Source organism: Leptidea sinapis, chromosome 1 (assembly GCF_905404315.1).
Source record: "Leptidea sinapis chromosome 1, ilLepSina1.1, whole genome shotgun sequence".
In the NCBI taxonomy this organism is placed as follows: Eukaryota; Metazoa; Arthropoda; class Insecta; order Lepidoptera; family Pieridae; genus Leptidea; species Leptidea sinapis.
Genome location: NC_066265.1, coordinates 21,909,473 through 21,931,672, shown reverse-complemented (window position 1 = coordinate 21,931,672; position 22,200 = coordinate 21,909,473). Strand labels below are relative to the sequence as shown.

The 22,200-nt window shown below is 33.0% G+C and overlaps 2 protein-coding genes across 3 annotated transcripts; one reads left to right on the top strand and one right to left on the bottom strand.

Annotated features, from left to right (window-relative positions):
• Positions 1–1,556: 1,556 nt before the first annotated feature.
• On the top strand, positions 1,557–18,967 carry LOC126974073 (zinc finger and BTB domain-containing protein 24). 2 transcript variants are annotated; one of them, XM_050821508.1, is made up of 6 exons: positions 1,557–1,650; positions 5,080–5,249; positions 7,289–7,439; positions 12,021–12,152; positions 13,076–13,238; positions 14,709–18,967. In XM_050821508.1, exons 1-6 carry the CDS (start codon positions 1,613–1,615, stop codon positions 16,017–16,019), a joined length of 1,965 nt encoding a protein of 654 aa, XP_050677465.1. In that variant the 5' UTR covers positions 1,557–1,612; the 3' UTR covers positions 16,020–18,967. The 2 variants fall into 2 exon arrangements, with proteins under 2 accessions (XP_050677465.1, XP_050677548.1); XM_050821591.1 differs by having other exon boundaries at positions 1,613–1,752.
• A 516-nt stretch (positions 18,968–19,483) lies between these two features.
• LOC126964898 (uncharacterized) lies at positions 19,484–21,418 on the bottom strand. The gene is made up of 3 exons (XM_050808217.1): positions 21,290–21,418; positions 21,046–21,199; positions 19,484–20,553 (listed from the first exon to the last, which is right to left on the bottom strand). Exons 2-3 carry the CDS (start codon positions 21,190–21,192, stop codon positions 20,452–20,454), a joined length of 249 nt encoding a protein of 82 aa, XP_050664174.1. The 5' UTR covers positions 21,193–21,199; positions 21,290–21,418; the 3' UTR covers positions 19,484–20,451.
• Between the last annotated feature and the right edge of the window lie 782 nt (positions 21,419–22,200).

Genomic DNA, 22,200 nt, shown 5'->3' with positions numbered 1-22,200 from the left:
TAATGAGAACAGTGTTTGCTTATGGTATTACTACATAGACACCAAGAGAACATAAATATGGTAGCGGTGATAGTAATGTCTTTTGATAGCGGTTGAAATCATTTAGTTTTTGGACACCAAATTTAATTTGAAAATAAGCAGTAGTCGCACTGTATCAACAACAGGATCAAAAACAGTAGGTAATTGACGCAGTATTCCAAAGATCTATATGGACCATGTTAAGACCAAAGAAAAAAAATAAAAAATATTTATTTCTTACTTTAGTTACCTCTGTAAGCTCTCAGTCTGAATATATCTATGTAATAAATAAGAATAAAATGTAAAATTATTATCAAACTTTGTATCACTATTACCATTACTAAAACCTACAATTTTAGAAGGTTTCACTTCTACCACGCGTAATTTGCACACATTTTTTTTTTTGTAATGTAACCTTTTATTGGTATAAAAATCAGGTAGATTCAAGAAGTACCTATAGCCTAAGATATTATAATACAAGTTTAAAGATATGTAATAATCATTTTAAGTAATATGCGAAAAGACTTCTTCCCCATTTACGATTGAATGATTTACCCTGTATATTATGATTCCAATCGTGTGTTAATTTATTTTACTAATCGATCATGCTTTTTGTACTTTTTCTTAGGAAGTATACTATTATAATAATTTTTTATTGCAGCTGTGTTCGAGAATACAGCAAGGATAGGTTAACCAACAAATTTCCCTTCCTGATACAGTTGAAACGGGTGATATTTTTTTTATTCTTTGTACATACTTACATGTATGGCAAATTCAGTTGATACCTAATTCTAAACTTAGAATACACTATCATATAGGCGACCTGACATGACAGCCTAATAATGCGTGACCAATTTTGATTTTTCAAAACACTAAGGAGCTAATACCAAGCACGGCTGACTGCTTTGTACTCTTTTCAATTAAAATTTATTCCAGTAACAACGCTACTACATATTGTAAGTCTATGCATTTAGCTCAGAAAGAAATGTGCCAAGTTGCCAATATTATGATGTATACGAACTAGTTCTGAAAGGTTCCAGTAGCCGAGCCATATAAAGCAAAAAATGTATCCTCAAATGTCATATTATGATTTATGACAGATATCAAAATAAATCAAAACATGGCTGCATGGAACAGTGACAGCGATTTAAACAGCGGCAATGAATTAAATATAGAAAAAGATATTATCGAAAGTTTAACATATCAGAACAGTGATTGTAAGAAACATTTAAACAATCTAGTAGCAGTTCCTAATATTTTAAAAAGTTCAAGTAGTGAAGAATCCGCGAAATACAAAGAGATAGAAACAACCAATGCAAGAACGATAAATAATTTAGAATTATTATTATCGTAAGTAACACCTCGTAGACGTAATAAATAATTTGTTAAGGCATGGAATGGATTAAATTTAAATATTTATTCTGTAATATACCATGGGTCGCTTAGAATCAGCTGTTTGTCAATACCATTTCTCATCTCTTTCATTCGTATGCCAAAATCATAAATGCCTTCCTTATCCCACGATTACATTTTTGGGCATTCTATTTTGGTACATTACCACCATTATGTGGATATCCTAATTTTGTGTTGTCTTATGATTTCAGTATCATATTTTTGTGTAATGATTAGAAGGTAAAACAGGCTTAAATACACCAAACATTGCGATTTAAACAGCATAACATCTGTGGCTTCTACTAACCATTCATCTAACAAAGAAGATAGTAACTTATAAAAGTAAGATATTTTATCATTATCATATTATTTTTATTGCTTTTTGTGTTGATTTTATGTGAAATATTTGTAAGTTGTAGTGTAATAGTTGTTACTTAGACTATAGATACATCTTGAATTGCCAATAACATTTTATACTTAACAGTAAGCATTATATCTTAGAATAAATCTTAGCTTGTGTATTTCTTTTTTATTTTGATTGGACAGAAATATAATATAATGTTATTGTAAAGTTATAATAACACTGTATGACATAAGTAGATTTATTTGTTTTAGAAAATAATTTGTTTTGCATTGAACATAATTAAAATGCTTTATGTCATAGTAGTGCAAATTTTCATCACTGATTTTGGAAAAATACTATGAAAATTCCTTCAGAATTGAAGCTGCCATGTTTTATTAAACTTACAATAATAAGATATCAAGGACTTTAATAAATAATAAGTAATACATTACTGTGCTAAAGTTGAATATATTTTGATACATGATAAAAATTTAAAAACCTATCTCTGTTCTTGCATTGAAATTACACATAGACATATATATTATTTAAACATAATATATAAAATTTTTGTACATATTTAAACATATCTCAGTTAAAATATAAAATAATTCAAAATTTAAAACTGTCCAGTCCTATTGTTGGTTGATAAGTTATAAATTGTAAAATTTATGTATGCTGGAAGGCGGAAGAAGTACCCCAATTTGCAGTAATAAGAAACACAAAGTAATGATAGTGACAACTTTGATAATAGAATCTAGAAAATCAAATGACATTGTATATACAGGGTGTCCCAAAGTTATGGGACATGAAGGCTTTCCCTTCATGGCATACCTTAAATATCGAAGATACACTATTTTACTGAAACTTATTATATTATATATATTATTTATTTTACGTTGTTCCTTTCTTTTAAAATACTATGTTACTTAAGAAGAGTTATTAGTTTTTGGCCATTCTTTTGATTGGCATCATAAGAGTAGGGGTGTTTTTTTTTACATTTAAGTCGGTTCGATTCCCAGACTAGGCAAGTAATTTTTAGAAAATCTTTGAATGCAGAATTACTAACTTTTGAAAATAACATAAAGTCTTCTTTCAGTAAAATAGCCTGTCTTCGATATTTAAAGTACTTTCCCTTCATGTCCCATAACTTTGAGACATCCTGTATATATAGACAATGCACATTGTAAAAAAACAAAGCCAAAATATGAAACATACCACAAATTACACCATAATTAACTTTGACTGAAAATATATCTATACATGCTGCTTCTACTCCAGTTGTTTAAAATATTCTTGGTCAATAAGCAGCAATGTAAAACATTCATTCAGTTTAGGTTTGATTCAGACGGTGACAGTTGTCACACAAATAAGGAGAAAAGTGTTTTTTAAAATATCTCTTAGCACACTTTTGCCATTCTGTTGCGAATGATATATCCATTTGTATAGAACATCATTGAGAAAATCCATAAACTTGAATATTTATCTTTTTGTTTACTTACATGTTTGATAATAACCTGCAAATGAGATCATCCTAAGATTGAATGGAAACTTATTCAAGAAGGTTTATATCAACCCATTATCTATATCTTTCTAAAATGTAAAGAGTCCAGATACTATACTATATACACGAGGGGGCAAAAGTACAATATTTTTTAACTGCATTTATCTGCATAAATAGTTATGGCTAAATAATAAAGGCTAACATTATAATTTCATATCTCTTAATATATATCTATATTATATAAATCTAGTGTACCCATGTTTGATTGCAGTGAACTCCTAAAGTAATAAACAGATTTTAATTGGAGTGCAGATTAGTCCAACTTGAGAGATAGGATAGTTTTTATTTCGATTTGGGATTAATAAATATTTTTATTTCCAATATTTGTTTTGTGTGGACATATTTTCTATGAGAGAATTAATTAACACACAGTTTGACAGTTTTGCTGTGAAACACTTTCATTATAACAATATATGAAGTAATTCTTGATGTAATGAAATATTATTGACAAATTCATAAAACAAAGTATTTTATTTATTAAGTACAGAACAATGTCTGTCGGGTCAGCTAGTTATTATTATATAGTGGCAACGACAAAAACAGCACCCGCGACATTGCCTGCGTACAGTTATTTCGACATATTGTTTCAATTAGGAAAATTAAATAAACATTCAGACAAATTGTCACCGTTTTTGCTCTAAATACTTATTTTCATTATTATAACATTAGAAATAAGGGATTGCTTATAACTAATTCTAGTAGGCTTCATAAGATACATTTATCTTTAACTTTTACATTAAAGTCCCAGTAGCTATTCTGGCATTATCTATAAATAAATTTAAGTGTTTTATTCAATAATTGCCCTGTCGTAAATCCTACTACTCCACATTAGTTTTATATGACAGTACAATGTTGTATATTTTATTAAAAATACAAAAGAGATTGTCTTATGTATAACGCGAGTATACCTAAATATATTCTGACGTCATACCCACGACATATTACTACATAGACACCAGGAGAACATAAATATGGTAGTGGTGATAGTAATGTCTTTCATAGTGGTTGAAATTATGTGTCATCCTAGCAACATGTACCAGGACTTGTTTAGATGTTCTTTACTTGTTTAGTTTCAGGCAGTTTAGACGTTCATGCACAATGCAGGTATCACTGACATTTGTATTTTGTTTATATATGTATATATAGTGTCCGACGAATCATGAATGCCACGTGATTATCTTTCTTATTATTATCGATTATCTGTTAATATTGTTTGCCTGTCTCAATAGATTGAACTTTATTTGCACTGAAGTACCTACTTGAAACCTATTTGTAGTTAATGTCTAAAGAGAGAAAATAATGAATTAATATATCATATGGCAAGATATAATAGAAACATACATAATAGCATTAAGGGCAAATGAATACACATTTATATTATAGTCCCAGCCGCTGTTCAGGCATTATCTATCAATAAATTTAATTGTTTTGTTAAAAAATGGCTCTGTCGTAAATCCTACTACTCCATAGCTAAATCTAAGTGATCAGACAGCCTGGAACTAAATTATGATTAAGTATTTTATAGCTATAACAATGACAGTATTATATATTTTATTGAAAAGATCGCAAAAAAAGAATGCTGGGGGAGTTTCTTGAGCCGTGGCTCTTCTCTCAGAGCGCCATTTGTTTCCGATGCGGTTGTAGCGTTAGAAGTGACATCAAAAAGAATTATAAAGGAATCAATTTTGAGAAAATAAATGCCTTTTATATGTATGATAAGTAGGTGCCTATACATTAATTATATTATTAAATATAAATGTTCTAGAAATGAGAAGCAGGATGTTACGAACACCGTCGACTTGTCCATTTCCAGCTCGGACAAGAGTAAGAGAAAAGTGGAAGACAGCAATGCCAGATATAAATGTGAATATGATGGATGCGAGAGGACATATAGCACTGTGGGAAATTTACGGACACACATGAAAACTCACAAAGGTGATAATTTATCTTATTCTTTACCCTAAGTGTGACCAATAGGAAGTGGGAACCCTACTATGTTCTGACTGTCTGCCAGCAGGATGTGGCCGGGATGTGTAATAATATGGCTGCTTTGATAACAAATATTAATGACATCTATTAAATAATATTTAAAAAGTTGAAGTTGACAGTTAACATCTATTTTGAGCAATGCACGAACACTTAAGTAATAAATCTGGTCTGTTTCCATCGGCTGTCTATCAGCAAGAGGCTCGATCTAGACGTATAAATTATCTAAGCTTTTAACGTTGCTTCGACGTCTAGTAGCTACAATATGTAAGGTTTCGGGTTATCACAAAACCTTATACAAGGCGTTGTACTAATTTGATAAAAAGTATTATGTACGTAGCAAATCGTGGCACGATAGCCACAACCATGTGAAATGGTACTACGAGTACCGTTACGCAATAGATCGTACCGGTACTCGCAGGTGCGAGGCGGACGCCGCACATATATTCCTACAGCACCTCGTCATTACTCCGTCTAGTGGCCTAGTGTACTCAAAAGTATAGCAGATCTCATATGGTTTCGTTTTATACTAAACGAAGTTTAAATTTTTACTCAGGCAATCCCGCCTCTTATTACGTAGTGTTTACATTCTCTTTGGTACTTACAAGCAAATTGGAATGAGTTTCCTTGTGCCGTGTTTCCAGGTCAATACAACATGAGTATTTACTTAAAGGCACGTATACCCACTTAAATGACCAGCAATGTGATTCCTCTGGTGTTGCGAGAGAGTATGGCCTGCGGTGATCACTTACTATCAAGTGTTTTCACCTGCTGCTAAGAAATAGATTGTCCACCTGTTCCATTAAAAAAGTTGAAAATGTAATATTAGGGGTTCAAGTATAAAATTGCCGATTTGTACTGAAAATTTTAAATTAGTTTTTATTTAATTTAAAAAATTTGTTTAGTCAAAATAATTACCATTATTGTCTAGACATTGCTGCCATCTAATAGGAAGGTCATTTATGCCTTTGCGATAGAACTGTGCTAATCTAGATTCGACAAAATATGTGGAAACATTTTGTACTGCCTCCTGAGAAGAAAACTTTTTTCACGTATAAAATTGTCCTAATCACGAAAAAAATGGTAGTCCATTGTAGCAAGGTCTGTCGAATACGGAGGGTGACGAATGGTTTCTAATTGCAGTTCCTGTAGAGTTAAAACGGTTTCTCGTGCTGAATAAAGTCACGCACGCGTCGCGTTATCATGGAGCAATAATGTTGAAAATCGATTCATGAGTCAGGGCTGTTCCACTGCTAGTTTTGCTAGCATTGTTTGGAGTTCGACACAGTAGACGTCTTGCCGTTATTGCTTGACCAGATCGGAGAAAGGTATAGTGAATAACACCATTCTGAGACCACCAAACAGTTACCATTACCTTTTTATTGATAAGCTATGCTTATGGGCGGTCTTCCACGTGGTTCGTTCTTCAAACTAAAGTTTGCATCGCGAAAGCGTTTAAACCAAAATTGTACGGTGCTTTCATTAGCAGTCCTCTCTCCAAACGCAACATTGATATTGCGAGCTGTTTCTGCAGCTTTAGTTCCGTGTCCCAACTCGTATTCAAAAATCACTCGAATTTTAGAAGTATCCATCTTTCTTGTAGACAAGTTTTTTTGTTCAGCTTAGCTGAATAAAAAACAATTGAAAGTCGATAATTAACATAAATTATATTATATATGTACATTTAAAAAAAAGATCTACTTGGGTAAAAAAGTGAAAAGAACTACACGTGAATAAAGTTTTATCGTAATTTGATTAAGCGGAAGGCGTTGTATTTTTTTAATGCAGTCGTTGTGAATACTGCAGCGTTCATTTTGTAAACCCTGTTTGTAATTATGTATTTATTAAGTAAAATATTCATCGCCGCTCATGTTAGCTCTTAAAGCAAGAGGAATTCTCTTAGAGAAATGAATTTTTTATTCGCCTTATTTTGTATGACAATCTGAAGACATTGGTGAAAGTTCTATTAAAGCATATCTTAATTTCAGGTGAATACCGATTTGTGTGTCCAATGCAGTCGTGTAAGAAAGCGTTTCTTACCTCATATAGTTTAAAAATTCATGTACGGGCCCACACTAAAGCCAAACCTTTCTCATGCAATATTGGGAATTGTAATAAGGCTTTTAATACGTTGTATAGGTAAGTACCTAGTTTTGTTTTACTTTACTTATAAACTAGAAAAATAGTTCCTTTCAGATATAACATGTACACAATTACATTTTACACTAATCAACACACTATGGCTCGCCTATCTCCTGGGAAATATAGGAAGATTACCAAATGATAGAAATTCATACGTATAGAACAGGTGCCAGACGTAGTATTACAAGGCTTTGCATCGTCAACAATGGTGATCCCATCAGGAGTTCCTCAAGGATCACTTCTAGGTCCCCTACTCTTTAATATAGTTATAACCGATATTTCTTCATACTTTCTTAATTCAAAAATATTATTATATACTGACGATATGAAGATAATATCTTCTATCAGATCACTTGAATGAATCAAATCAAATCTAAATCAGTTTATTCACGTAGGTCACGGAAATGACACTTATGAATGTCAAAAAAAAAATCTTATTGAATCTACCGCTACTTCGTAAAGGGTTGAGCTAATGAGAAGAAGTAGCAAGAAACTCACGTAAGTAGTGTGTATGCGTGAGAGTGTGTGTTTTGTGTACTATAGTGTGTTGTGTAATAAAAATAAATGGAAAGTGTTTTCTAAAGAAATAATTTTCATTGAAAGTGTTTCTTAAATATTTACTCAAATAATGCTACACTGAAACCTTGACCGAGGACATAGCTCCGCGTTCATATGTAAGTGTAATTACGTAATTTTACAAAAACAGAATCGAGATATCGTGAACAGCGTATAGAGTTGTGAGTGAGATAGACCTGAACGACACAAACTATATAAATTAGTCAAGTTATATTTTGCACACATTATTTCTCTCTACAATTGGTCAACTTAGTAACTTAAGTCCATAAGGTCTATCGCAGTTTTTATACGCTTTATATTAGTTTCGCCTTTCTCTCTCTCAATGGATCACCAGTGACTAAGTAGTGATTTAGTATTCATCGGTAGTCGGAACTATTGGTACCAAACAAAATGTAATACATTTAATCGGTCGTTTTTTAGAACTGTTACAAACAAAAATGCATAATTTTTTTTTTTTGAAATAAAACTTCTTTACGCACGCTTGACTTGGGGAGGTAACATGTCGAATGCGTGACGAGAGCGTTACAAAAAGAGTGATCGGGCGTGGTGAACATAAGTTGAGAGGGAGATATAAGTTTGTAAAGATAGAAAGAGAGAAAGACGTTTCCCATTTTAATGATTATTATAAACATATCATTATATCGTAATTTTTGTTAAATATATAAATATAATTAAATTATGATATGATATTTATTTTAAGTTACCTAAGTTCAATCGTTTCAGTGATAGGTGTCGTAAATGTCAATGAAGGTTTCCTTCAATCGCGCGTACAGATTACACTCACACAATTTTTTTAACGTAATGTAATCTTATTGAAACTTATCTGTATTTATTGATTGAACAAGAATAATAATTTACTTAACCCAAAGAGTTCAGATAGTCTACGTAAATGGTAAACGGTCTTCGGGTAAACCTGTAGCAATAGGTGTACCACAGGGTTCTATTCTCGGTCCTTTCTTGTTTCTCATATTTAATAACGACTTACCTTTTGAGATGGTAGCGGTAAGATTGTACTATTTGCTGATAATACTCCACTTATTTTTAAAGTGAAGCGACGTTCAGATATTGATATACGAGGTAACCATTGCATTCTCAAAGATAATGCGTTAGTGTGAGACGAATAATCTTCACTTAAACAATAAAAAAAAAAGTGTTTACTATTCATTATACCAAATACAGCTGAAGTACAAACCAACGTACTTATAAATGACTAGAGATTGGAGACACTACAGTCATGAGCATCACGGTAAATAAAAAGCTCCAGTGAGGTCCACATATTGCCCAACTAGCAGATAGACTCAGCTCTGCTGCATACGCCGTTAGAAAGATTAGAGGGTACCTACACGAATGTTGCTATCTCTAGATTAGTGTACTTCAGTTATATTCACAGCATCATGACGTACTTTATTTTGCTGGTGGGGTTATGTTGCTGACATTAATATAGTGTTTTCTCTACAAAAGAAAGCTATTCGTGCTAAATATCAGCTTGGTTATAGAGAGCCACTCAAAGAAAAATTTTAAGAAATAAATATTATGACTGTTCATTTTGAGTACATTTATGACAATTTAATATACGTTATGCACTAAATAGTGACTTTCAGTATTTACTATTTTATACACTAGAAATAAGGGATTGCTTGTAACTAATTCTAGTAGGCTTCATAAGATACATTATAGCTTTAAGGGTAAATGTATACACTTTTATATTAAGATCCCAGTCACTGTTCAGGCATTATCTATAAATAAATCTGTATGTTTTACAAAAAAACGGCTGTGTAGTAAATCCTACTACTCCATGAATACCTAAGTGATACAGCTTGGGACTAGATTATGATTATTTTATAGCAAAAATAATGTTATAAATTTTATTAAAAGAGCGGAAAAAAAATCTGGGAGGGTTTCTTCCGGTGGTAGCGTTAGAAATGACATCAAAAAGAATTCTAGATGAATCAAATTTGAGAAAAATAAATGCATTTTATGCCTTTTGAAGTCACAGCAATAGTAAATTGAAAGAAATCTATTCGAAATTACAACCTATGGCTTTAATGCAGGACTATAATCTGTCTGGCTACCAACCTACGAATTTACGCACTGTTTCCTTGGGTAATTGTGTCACTGCTTGTTCTAGAGATTTATTTTATGATACTCGCAGCGTGTCGTTTAGAGTAGGAAATGTCTACTAGAATTGACAATATTTTGTAAATTTATTAATTATTATTCGTCTTCAATGAATTCGACCGCGCTCCGCCTCCACACGAGACATTCCCAGGAGATGTCGATTCGCAAAAAAAAATGAGTCTCGTGCTAAAAGTCCAAGGTTTTAAAAAGCGAATTGCTAATATGTTATTGGGTATGATTTTTTTATGAAAATAAGGGACGAGACGAGCTGGTGGTAATTGATACGACCTGCCTATTTACATGCAGTGCTGCTCAGGATTCTTGAAAAGCAAAAAAATTCTGAGCGGCACTACAATTCCGCTCGTCACCTTGAGACATAATCTTATGTCTCAAGAATAAAATTAATATATATTAAGTCTCATTTGCCCAGTAATTTCACTAGCTACGGCGCCCTTCAGACCGAACACAGTAATGTTTGCACATTACTGCTTTACAGCAGAAATAGGCGCCGTTGTGGTACCCATAATGTAGCTGTAATCCTGTGCAAAGGAGCTTCCCACTGGTAAAGGATGTCTTCGATGCAGGAAATGCATGATGCTCTAGAGACCTAATTACGTACACTCTGTCTATCTCATTCCATTTGTTAAATATTACGACATACTGAACAACATGTCTTACAACTCTATGATTTATGTCCGTTTGGGTCGGCGCCAATTCGTCTTATACCTGATTTGAATCTTACCTAAATACAGATAAAGATTAAAATGCAATGACTGAATGCTTTATATATGCTCAATAGAAAATAACTGTATAAATTCTGTCTGTAGCAAGACGTGCTTCACATTAACTTAGTGGACAGTCTGATGAAGTATATTATATATTTCGGGTTACATTTCTTTATGTGGTAAAACATGTTTATTTAATTGAAGTATTTACCCTCGTAATCCATATATTTCTATCTTCTCACGGGCTTGTCATTGATGCCTTGCGTTAGTATTTAGGGGATCCGATCTACAAACTGAAGGAGTTTTGTATTGCTTCTTGATAGAAATTTATCAATTTGCCATTTAAATTGTCTAAACCGCATTGAAAATGACAGTTTCGATGAATCGTATCATAATCACAATCACGATTTTCTCGCTGATGCTCTATAAGTCATCATATTATAAACACGCCTATGTCACTTCTAGTATTTTCGTGTTTAGATTTTTATCTACACCCATGCTTTAAATCCTCTATTAAAGATTCTGAAACAGTTAGCTTATTGCCAACATTAAAACACCCAATGTTCTAACACCCATTACATCATCCAAACGAGTGTTGTAATGTTGTACTGAATTTCATAACAACACTCCTATGTTTTTTTTTCGATCCCTTCATGCGCAAAGAGTTTCAACAGACAGCCACATTCTTATTTCTCGATGCGTGGTATCTGTATAAATTTCAAAAAAGAACCTTTTCGTTTACGCACGTTCCACGCTACCAGAACGTCGCGCGCCATAAAAAAAAATAGGTTATTCGAATCCCCGCCATTTTCTTCGATATTTTTATTGTTTTGTTTACAAAAAATTATGAATGATATTAGGTTACTACTAGGACTGGTGTTTTAGTGTTAGCAATAAGCTAACTGTTTCAGAATCTTTAAGAGGATTCATATTCTGGGTGTAGATAAAGTCTTGAATGCATCTGTTGATAATTAGGTATTAAAACACTCATGTGATACTATTATCACAGTCGGCTTCGCCTCGTGTGATAAATCCACATTCTTGTTTTAATACCCCTTATTACACAACAGTTGCATAAATAACTATAATGCAGGCTTTATTACGTGTATGTAATCATAAGTACCTACTACCTACATAACACTTTCGTTTCGTATTTTAGGCTGAGAGCACACCAAAGATTGCACAGCGGTGACACATTCAATTGTAAGGCGAATGGATGCGCTAAATTCTTTACGACACTCAGCGACCTGAAGAAACACATACGAACACACACGCAAGAACGACCTTACAAGTGAGTCTATACACTTTATTACAAAGCTCCACTATCTGCTTTCTCCACATTTGTGAACCTTCTGATATTACGAAAGATTTATTTAGTGTGTATTTTTATTATATTGTGTACCTAATTGGATTATGTACACAATCTTAAGTAGACTCTCCTGGAGATCCTGGAGATACATTTAATTTTATGATCATATTGGTCAACTGGGAGGACATTTCGTGTTTCTCGATCTCCACGGATATTTATTTTGAATTTTATTGGTCTACGTTTTATTGAATAAAATACACATTTTTTAAATAAATACTCAATTGTATTAACATTGATAATACCAAGATTTTTATATCCTCAAAAAGGATCATTAAATGTATTCATTGATCATTCTACCATAGAATTATATTTATATAAAACACAATATTTATCAAAAATGATTGTAAAAATAGATGTTTCAATAAAAATGTTTTTCACCTTAGATCATTTAAACGTCTCGATAGATTATGCAGCTGTTAAAACAAAATTGAGATTGACGTTAACCTCTATTTTGAGCAATGCACACTAACACAACGTGACACACAAATCGAGAGTGAAAGACGTGGTTTGTCACGCAAACTAAAGTAATAAAGTTGGGCTGTTTTCATTGGTTGTCTAGCAACAATATATGCTCTATCTAGACGTATAAAATATAAATTATTTAAGTTTTTAACATCACTTTTTGCTAACCTATGAATGCTGGGAGAGTTTCTTGCGCCGCTTCTTCTCTCTCAGAGCGCCATTCGTTTCCGCAGCGATAGTATTATCTAGTATATTAGAAATGACATCAAAAATAATTGTAAAGGAATCAATTTTGAGAAAATAAATGCCTTAATGCCTTTTATATCAATATCAAATTAATTAATTTTTCCAATAGTATTCACGTTATGATTATATGATTTAAGATGTCGAACAGACGGATGTGGCAAGTCGTTCACTGCGTCTCACCACCTAAAGGCGCATGCCCGCACTCACTCGGGCTCTCGACCGCACGCGTGTGAAGCGCCCTCTTGCGGCAAGCAGTTCTCTACCAACACCAGCCTGAAGGCGCACGTCAAAAAACATCAGGTGACGCTTTACCACTTGTTCACTGAAGCTATTTATAGGACAGATGTTTACAGGTACCAGCAATTTAGTCCGTATTGCATAAGCGAATAAAATATCGGTTGGCATAAATCTTTGGGCGTGCAGTACCGAATATACACCTACCCACAGAGGTACACTCATAGATAGGCGTGCCACAGGGTTCGATCGTTGGCCCGTTCCTCTTTTTAGTCTATATTAACGAAACGGTCTTTTACAATAAAATACCAGACTGTATACTAGGACTCACTAGCACAAATTCAAGAAATATATTAAAGCTTCTTTGATAAAGAAGGCTTACTATAGTATAGTAGATTATATAGAGGATTATAAAGTTTTTGTCTGGTTCTGCGAAGGCCACCCTAGGATTGTATAATATTGCCACTCCCTGCTAAATAAATATATTTCTATTCCATCTTTATTCAAATTATTTTCTCAGTTATAAATTAATATTTCTATTTACCTCGATGTCCGAGTGTCGATCCTACTCCTCTTCAGAAATACTGCTCGAGAACCTTGTGATTCTTAATGATATCACAGATTGGGAATGAAGTGACCACCCTTAGGCTATTTAAATAATAAATTATATTGTAACGAAATTTTATAAAAAAAAGAAGAAAACCACCGAATATCGAATGGGTCATAGTTTTTGACGTTCAATAAGGGATTTAGAGTCCTATTTTAGAAGGTCAGCGATTAATAGACACAGAATAATACGTGTGCTGAATGAACATCGCACGTTACTATAACTATACTTTAATGACTGTGTGAGAGTGAAGTTAAGAATGGTAATTGCGTGGAATTGCATCGCTGGTGTTGATGGTACAATTTTTATGTCTGTCAACCGATACTTGGTGGTAGCAGGATCGCTAATCCTTATTTTAACTCCAATCTCTCAGAAGATTCACAAACAATTTGTTGTGTTTTAAAGTGATAACCCTCACTTCTGGGATTAATTACACCATTAAAATTTGATAACAAAATTTACGTCATAATATACGTCAGAGTGTTTGTTACATAGTTTGGGCACACTTCAACATTATTACTATCGCAACCAACGCTGATCTTTCAATGCGAAGGACCAACAAATGACGCCACATACGAAAAAAAAACAGTCATTGAAACACAATGTTTATGTCGGCATAAGGGAAAATGTTCTTCAATTCTTTCATGATACCTTCGTTAGCAGTACACAAGGTAGAAGTATAATAGTACAACCAAGATATTAAACTTTTATAGATTCTTACGAGCAAACTAGATTGCACTGTTGCACTAGTGTCATTAATCAACAGTTCCTCTTTTTTGGTGATTAAAAATAAATTTATTTAATTTAGTTTTTAAGCTATGTACAATGCGTACTTCATTGCTCTTACTTTCTATACGCTGATTCGTATTCCCAGCGGAGTTTATTACTTGAACATTCCACTGCTAATATTATAATTAAATTAATTACAGACGAACGTTGACCTTCAAACAGTCGATGTGATAGATGTCAATGTGAAACAAAAAATGGACGGAATGAACTGGGATAGCCTACTCGAGTCCTTTGGAAAAATAACCACAGATTCAAACTCGAATGACGGCAGCTTAGAAGATCTTAATGTTAACCCTCTTTGTAACAACAACGTAGATATAACAGAACTACTATTCGACAATACTAATAAACCAGCGCCAGTAGATTACACAATCGGACTAGATTTCCCTATTGAATTGTCTAAAAAAGCAAATTGGGTTGGAAGTGATGTCCAAAATGAAAAATTACAGGTTAAACCGAAAGCTATGCAACTAGCTCTAGCAAACGAAATAGAGATACAATCGCCGTGGATAGATGTCGGTGCTTTAGCGGCGTCTGTGCAAGAAACACCAGTCAGTATTCAAGAGAAATTTCCCGAAAACATATTTACTTTAGCTACTTCTGTCCCCACTCATATGCAGAGCTATATCGATTTAAATAGCGAACTTCCCACTGCTAATCTAATTTCACACTTCGAATTAGATACACCGAATGTTCTAGATGTGAGTGACAAAATCTTCAATGATAGTGAATTAGTTAGTAATCTCGGAAATGAAATTAATCCTCGTGTAGTTTTTAATGATCCAGGCCCTTCGAATGATGATGATACTTTGAACACCCCACCGCCAAGTAGAGTGCAAGAGAACTTTGAAATTAATCCAGCTAACTCAGTGCTTTTTCATACAGATTGCACTTTGGAAGATACTCTTTTGTTTAATAGCGAACCACCGTCGGATATGTACGTTGTTAGGACCGAGAACGTTTTAGGAAAAGTGAAAAGAAACGTTGTAGAGCAGCTGGCTGCAGATGCTGGTATTTGCACGTGCGCAGATTGCAAATGCGAAAGCGATACTGACTGCGCAAATTGCAATTCAAAACCAAAATGCGACGATAAATGTTCTTGTATCGATTGTAAGTGTGATCATGCAGAGATGAAATGCGCAGTGGGTTGCGGCCGAGCCACTGACACTAATCATAATACTTTCATTGACTACCACAAACGTCACAACGATACGAATTTAGAGGAGTTCGGTGTTTACACGCACGAATGCGAGGATCACACGCCAGCCAGTGTTGCGGAAAGTTTGAAAAAATTGACGTGCTCGTGCGATTCGGACAAGAAATGTTGCGAAGACAGCAGCAAATCTTGTTGTGTCACGATCTGCTTCAAGAAGGTCGACGCGTTTAAACAGTTCCTGAATGAGACCGATTTGTTTACCGTTCTCAGATCACACAACATGACAACCAGTTAGTCCGTTACGATTGCATTTAAGTACAAGCTATAGATATTCCGGTATATGATTGAAAATTGTTATTCATCATTAGAAATCCATAGATTAACACCTACGGAGCTTACGGATTATTAATGATGAAAGTGGCCTTGTTATATCTTTTTTACTATTGTTAATGAGATTGATTTTATAGTTTCAACGAAACTTTTTTTTTTATTTTAAATATGTTTTATAAAGGCTCTAAGCGACAACGATATGAAATAAAAAAAAATTATAAATGCAAAAACATGTTAGCTGTGATAGTCTACATAAAATCTAAAGCCAATCTAAATCTAAGCTAAACTCTTAAAAATATGTTTGAGTCGTAGAAATAAATAAAAGTTTGAAAACACTAACACATATATATAAGTTCCATTTAAGACTACATAATAAATATAAGAAATTACAATTTAAGTATCCATATCTGTAAGGTCACAATAGAAAAACTACGAAAATACTAAATGCTACTAAATGATAGAAGGTTATCCTCAAATTTTTTGTTACTCAATAATAAACTAAAATAATATGGAACTAAAAAATCTGCTACTTTTGCCATTGACTGTGCCATAATGAAATTAACCTTTGTTGCTTTGGAATAAATTATTTCTTTGATAAAAGAAAACACACATAAATAGCTTACCACTTAGATCATTAATACGTCTAGATAGACTATGAAAGCTGTGAAAACGTCGAAAAAGTTTAGAACTAACCTCTTTTTTAAGAAAGAAACGCAGGCAGACTAACACAGTGTCATACAAATCGCGAGTGTAAGACGTGGTGTGTCACGCACACTAAACTAATATTCGTGGCCCATTTTAGCGGTAGTCTAACAGCAAGAGACTATCTAGACGTATAAATTATCTAAGGCTTACCATTACAAAAGTTAACCAGTTTATAGAACTTAGAGCTAACCAAAAATATTTATAATTATTTAACCAAGGTGCAATATTAATAAGTTTAATGGGAGTATACTCCGTACTTCCCAAGATTTGCACGTGACGTGTTTACTGTAACATGGTTTTACAGAAATTCCACAATTCAGCTTGTTGCGAATTTCAACATAAATGTTAAACATGGTACATGTGTAAAAAACAACCACATTTATACAATAAAGTAATGATGCCTATTATATTATAATATACCAACTTTTAGCCAAAAAAAACCTGTATACCTCTAGTCTTTATACGACAGGCCACTAGATTTCAATATACTTACCTAATTTTGCTATAATTTAGTCATATTACTTGAGTATTTTCAATGATTAACGCGGCTGTTACACATTGAAATAAAACGCTTGTAATTGTAACTGTTTTTACATTAGATTTTTCTGTAAAAGTTACATTTTTAATTAATTAAGTAATAAATTCAGGGGGACTGCAGATGAAATGAGTCAAAGATAGTATTTGTCATAGTTGTCATTACGAAGATTAGCGCCATTTATTATGGTCTTGAAACGTCGGGTTAACTAAAATATATATGTAACTTTTACGCAAAAATCTAATGTAAAAACAGTTACAATTACACACGTTTTAATCCTTTAAGTGTTTTAATTATTTCTTGAGTTTCTTGCGCCTGTGCTTCTCGGGTCTGAGGCATATTATTTCGTATAGTCGGTAGTTTTTGACGTTCAATAAGTGATTTCAAATCGTATTTGAATTGGAACTTATAACATGAGTTATATGCCGGTGAAAATACCGTCAAAATACGTCTAGTCTGTTTCCGGAGATTAATAAAATGTATCTTACTTACTTACCATTAATTTATACTTTAATAAAAGTGCCACCTATTTAATATATACGCAGACGCTACAATTTAATTTAATTTATTTATAATACTCAACCGTTTAACAAGGAGGTATCTAGCTGACCCGACTGACGTTGTTCTGTAACATAATAAATAAAATACTGTTTGTTTATGAATTTGTCAATAATATTATAACATTTTCACATTATTTCGTAACATATGCTCCTTTTGTTACAATGATTTCACAGCACAACTGTCAAACTGTGCGTCAATAAGTAAATTCTCATAGAAAATATGTCCATATAGTACAAATATTGGAAATAAAAATAATTATTGACCCCAAATCGAAATAAAAACTATCATAACTCTTAAATTGGACTAAACTGCACCCAATGAAGTAATCCTTAAATATCCGTTCTTTAGTTTAGGAGTTCACTGGAAACAATCATCAGGACAATGGATTTACATATATTAAGATGAACAACCAAAGATAAGTTTACTTTAGCATTATCTTAGAAATCATGCAAAAATTTTAGGGTTAGGTATACTTTATAAGAACTAGCTAATTTACAGTCACAAAAATGCAACAATATTTTCCTGTGATTCCTCCGTTGTTGAAAAAAAGTTGGGCGAGAGTAATCATTTACTATCACTTGACCCGTGCATACGTTTAGCCATCCCAAAAGTTACATTTATTTAAAAATAAGACAAACTAATGATTTAATTAAAAAAATATTGTCTTTTTTTGTCATTTCATAGCGTTGTAGCATCATCGATCTTATAACACAGTCTGAATTGTATGCATGTTTTTTAAAAATAGCGATTGGATACTGTAGATGTATATAATTTTCTGAATGTCGAAAGCATTGGCCCTTTATTAGGTGTCTATGGGTTATAATGTTGATGATTACAATGTACAAAGTAGTAGTAGTAGTAAACCAAAGTACGTATATATACTCTTTGTACAATAAACTTACCTCCTTTTTCAAAAAATTAAAATTGTTTATAAAAGAACTATTTCAACTATTTTTGTACTTAATATGTACTGTAAGTGCCTATTTTATTGTATTGTTGAATTTTATAAAATTTTATTATTATTTTAGATGAAATCCAATTTTTTTTATATTATCTATGTGCGATAAAGTATCTAGTCTATTATTGTAATGACAAATAAATGCTTTTTAAAATTCTGTATTTTTCTTTCACATCATTTCCATGTGCCTTATCCTCTCTATGATAGGTAAGGATAAAAATGAAGTAATATTCACATTAGGAGAACTTTGATAATGTATTGAAATTACGAACTTACAGTTCAGCATGGTTTATAAAAAACTGTTTTTCTTGTAATCAGGGTAATTCTTAATTTAAAAAAGTAGGAGTTGACCAATAAACAAAACAGCTATTCTTGGATCCATGGTAATTCTTAGTTTAAAAAGGGAGAGTAGACAAATGAAGATAACAACTTGCGTTCAGGATAATTCATTTTGCTTTTCCTGTGTTCGGGATAATGCTTAGTCAAATCTAAGCTACAGTTACAGTACATTCGATATATTCAATTAGCATGAAAAAAAAAATTCGTGAATTATGAAGTTAGTATAATAGTATGTTATAATAGCAATAAAGATGGGTATAGATTGTTATCAAGTTGAAAATGAAAAGGGTGCCATATAAATGTGTGATTTACAAAAATAACAAACACAAAATTATTCCATATGAGACATTTAATCGTCATTATACTCTACATACAATTCTAAATATATTTAATTAAAATAATGTAAATGAGCATTTTAGAGTGTAACAAAATGTTGGAATCATATTAATACCTATTTAAAATCACAGATAAAAAATTATAACTTAAACATTAATACCACACTTACAGCAATCAATGTAGTTAAACATTGTCAGCCTACAAACATGTAGTTTGTAGGCTGACAATGTTTAACTCATCACACCAAGCACACCAACAAACTGAATGAAAGTCTACTGTCTGAACAAATTTCACCTTCGCACGACACGACACAAGTTACGATATCATCCCCACGATCTGGATGTGTGGCGGTCCTCCACAGTGCGGTTTTCAAGGAGCTTTCTTCCTCGCACTACGAAGCTGTGGAATGAGTTTCCTTGTGCGGTGTTTCCGGGACGATACAACATGGGTACCTTCAAGAAAAGCGCGTACACCTTCCTTAAAGGCTGGCAACGCTCCTGTGATTCCTCTGGTGTTGCAAGAGAGTGTGGGCGGTGGTAACACCAGGTGACATGTACGCTCGTTTGTCCTCCTATTCCAAAAAAAAAAAAAGGTCCTACATAAAACAACTTCTACCTAACATGTGCAACACTAACAATTTATAATTAAGTAATCTCGCTCCTGAAGGGTGAGTTAAGAGAGAGTTATAGAATATATTGAATACATTACACTTAATCGAATAAAATTTTACTTGCAAATTGCAACAATTACTCCAGAGATCATTATCAGAAGCAGTAAAAAGAGTTCTTCTAAAACACAGAGATAATAATAATTATTCAAAATGTCATACTTATAATGTCATATTTCTATATATGTATGACATCTGAATTAATTATAACAATACATTACATATGTGTATTTCAGCCAAACATTACTTAAGGACAAGCAAAATTGAAGACCGATAAACTTTAATGAGTAAATATTCTAGCGCCGTTTCTTCTTGTCATGGCGTTTGGATCTGGCTGTAGAAGCTTTGTGTCCTGGAGAGGACTGCTCAGAGCTACATTCTTCACTATCTGTGTAGATCTAAAATTAAAAGATGAAAATGTTATATAGATGGTATGCATGAAATGAAGATAATACCTGCAATTCAGTTCAATTCGGTTAACATAAAAGGTGATCAATTTCTCTCAGATTGTCTAACTCTTTGTTGATGCATGATGATGGATTGCTACAGATGTTGATGAATTATTCAATGAATTGATTGGGTTAATATCAGCAGGTACATTTAACCACGAGACATGTCAAAATACAAAATTTCACCATGGTTCTGCGGGTCTGACTACACATCAAGTACACCAAATGCTCTTTTGCTATAAGATGCACCAGAATGGATGATTTAAGTGGCATCTAAGCTCTGGGCAGTACTGCTGGCATCACAGCGCAACATTTTTTTTGCCCTCTAACTTAATTATACGGACTTACCTTGATGCAATTTTATGTAGAAAGAATGTTCTTTTAAATGGCTTAGGTACCTAACTAAGAAAAAAAGACAATGAAATAAAATGAATGACTTACCTTTTCATAAGCGGATGGTTCCCACGGGATCTCAGATAGCGATAGGCAGGCGATTAGGCAAATAGTTTGAAATATAGCTCCGACAAGTAGAGAGTATCTAATGATAGTACTCAGCAAATCATCAGTGAATATTTCGCCGGGTATCATCTTGGGACTAGAAAGAAAAAAAAATTAACTATTGTACGATCGCTAAGACCCAAGTTGTAACTGCGTAAAATATATCTAATGGATATAGTCTGCTTACTCCTGTTTTTTGTCTATTTGTAAATTATAATGTAATAAATTTGTATTTTACTATTTTTTTCGAATCATTGAATTATGAACAAATTACAAACAAACGAATTTGTTTTTTGTCTTACGAAAAATTCAAATTGACATAACATAATTTGACTTTAGAGTAATGTCATTGTCATTATTCAAAGCTCTCAAAGTCAAATTGTAACACAAGTGTCACTCCTAGCGATTTAGCGATCAGTTAGAATCGCTCTGTCCGAACAAACATAAGAAATATATGCGAATTTTTTATTTTGGGGCTTATCAGCACTAACTCGAAAAAAAAACCTTTTTTTAGTCGGTAGAAAAAGTCAAAGTGGTCATAACCGAGTAAGCCCCATTTGGTTGAACTGAATAATCCTTACAACATTCGCTGTGCTCTGAGCAACGCTACGGATCTAAACATCCCACAGCTACCTGTGATAGATATATAAATACATCTTTAACTCCCTGCGACATTAGTCCGGCCTTCATCATCACAATGAGACGCTTTCCGTCCTATCTCCGGGGACTTCCCACCGGGTAAATGGAGTCATATAGACTCTGCGTGTAACCCCGACAGTTGAATATTTACGTTGAGTGCAATGAAAATAGAATTGGCTGGGCCATAGACTTACAATATACTAGCGTAAAAAATTAAAGTTCCAAAGTTTTTTTTTATGTTTGTTACCTCACAACTTTCGACTGTGTGAACCGATTTTGATAATTCTTTTTTATTTGAAAGCTGGTGCTACCCGAATGGTCCCATTGTAATTTGGTCCATCTGACAATGGAATCCATGAGAAAACCATAAAAGTCTTAAATTTTGCTATACATACGTAAAGCAAAGAGGACGATAAATTTACTAATAACTCTATATCGCGCCAACCGATTTCGATGATT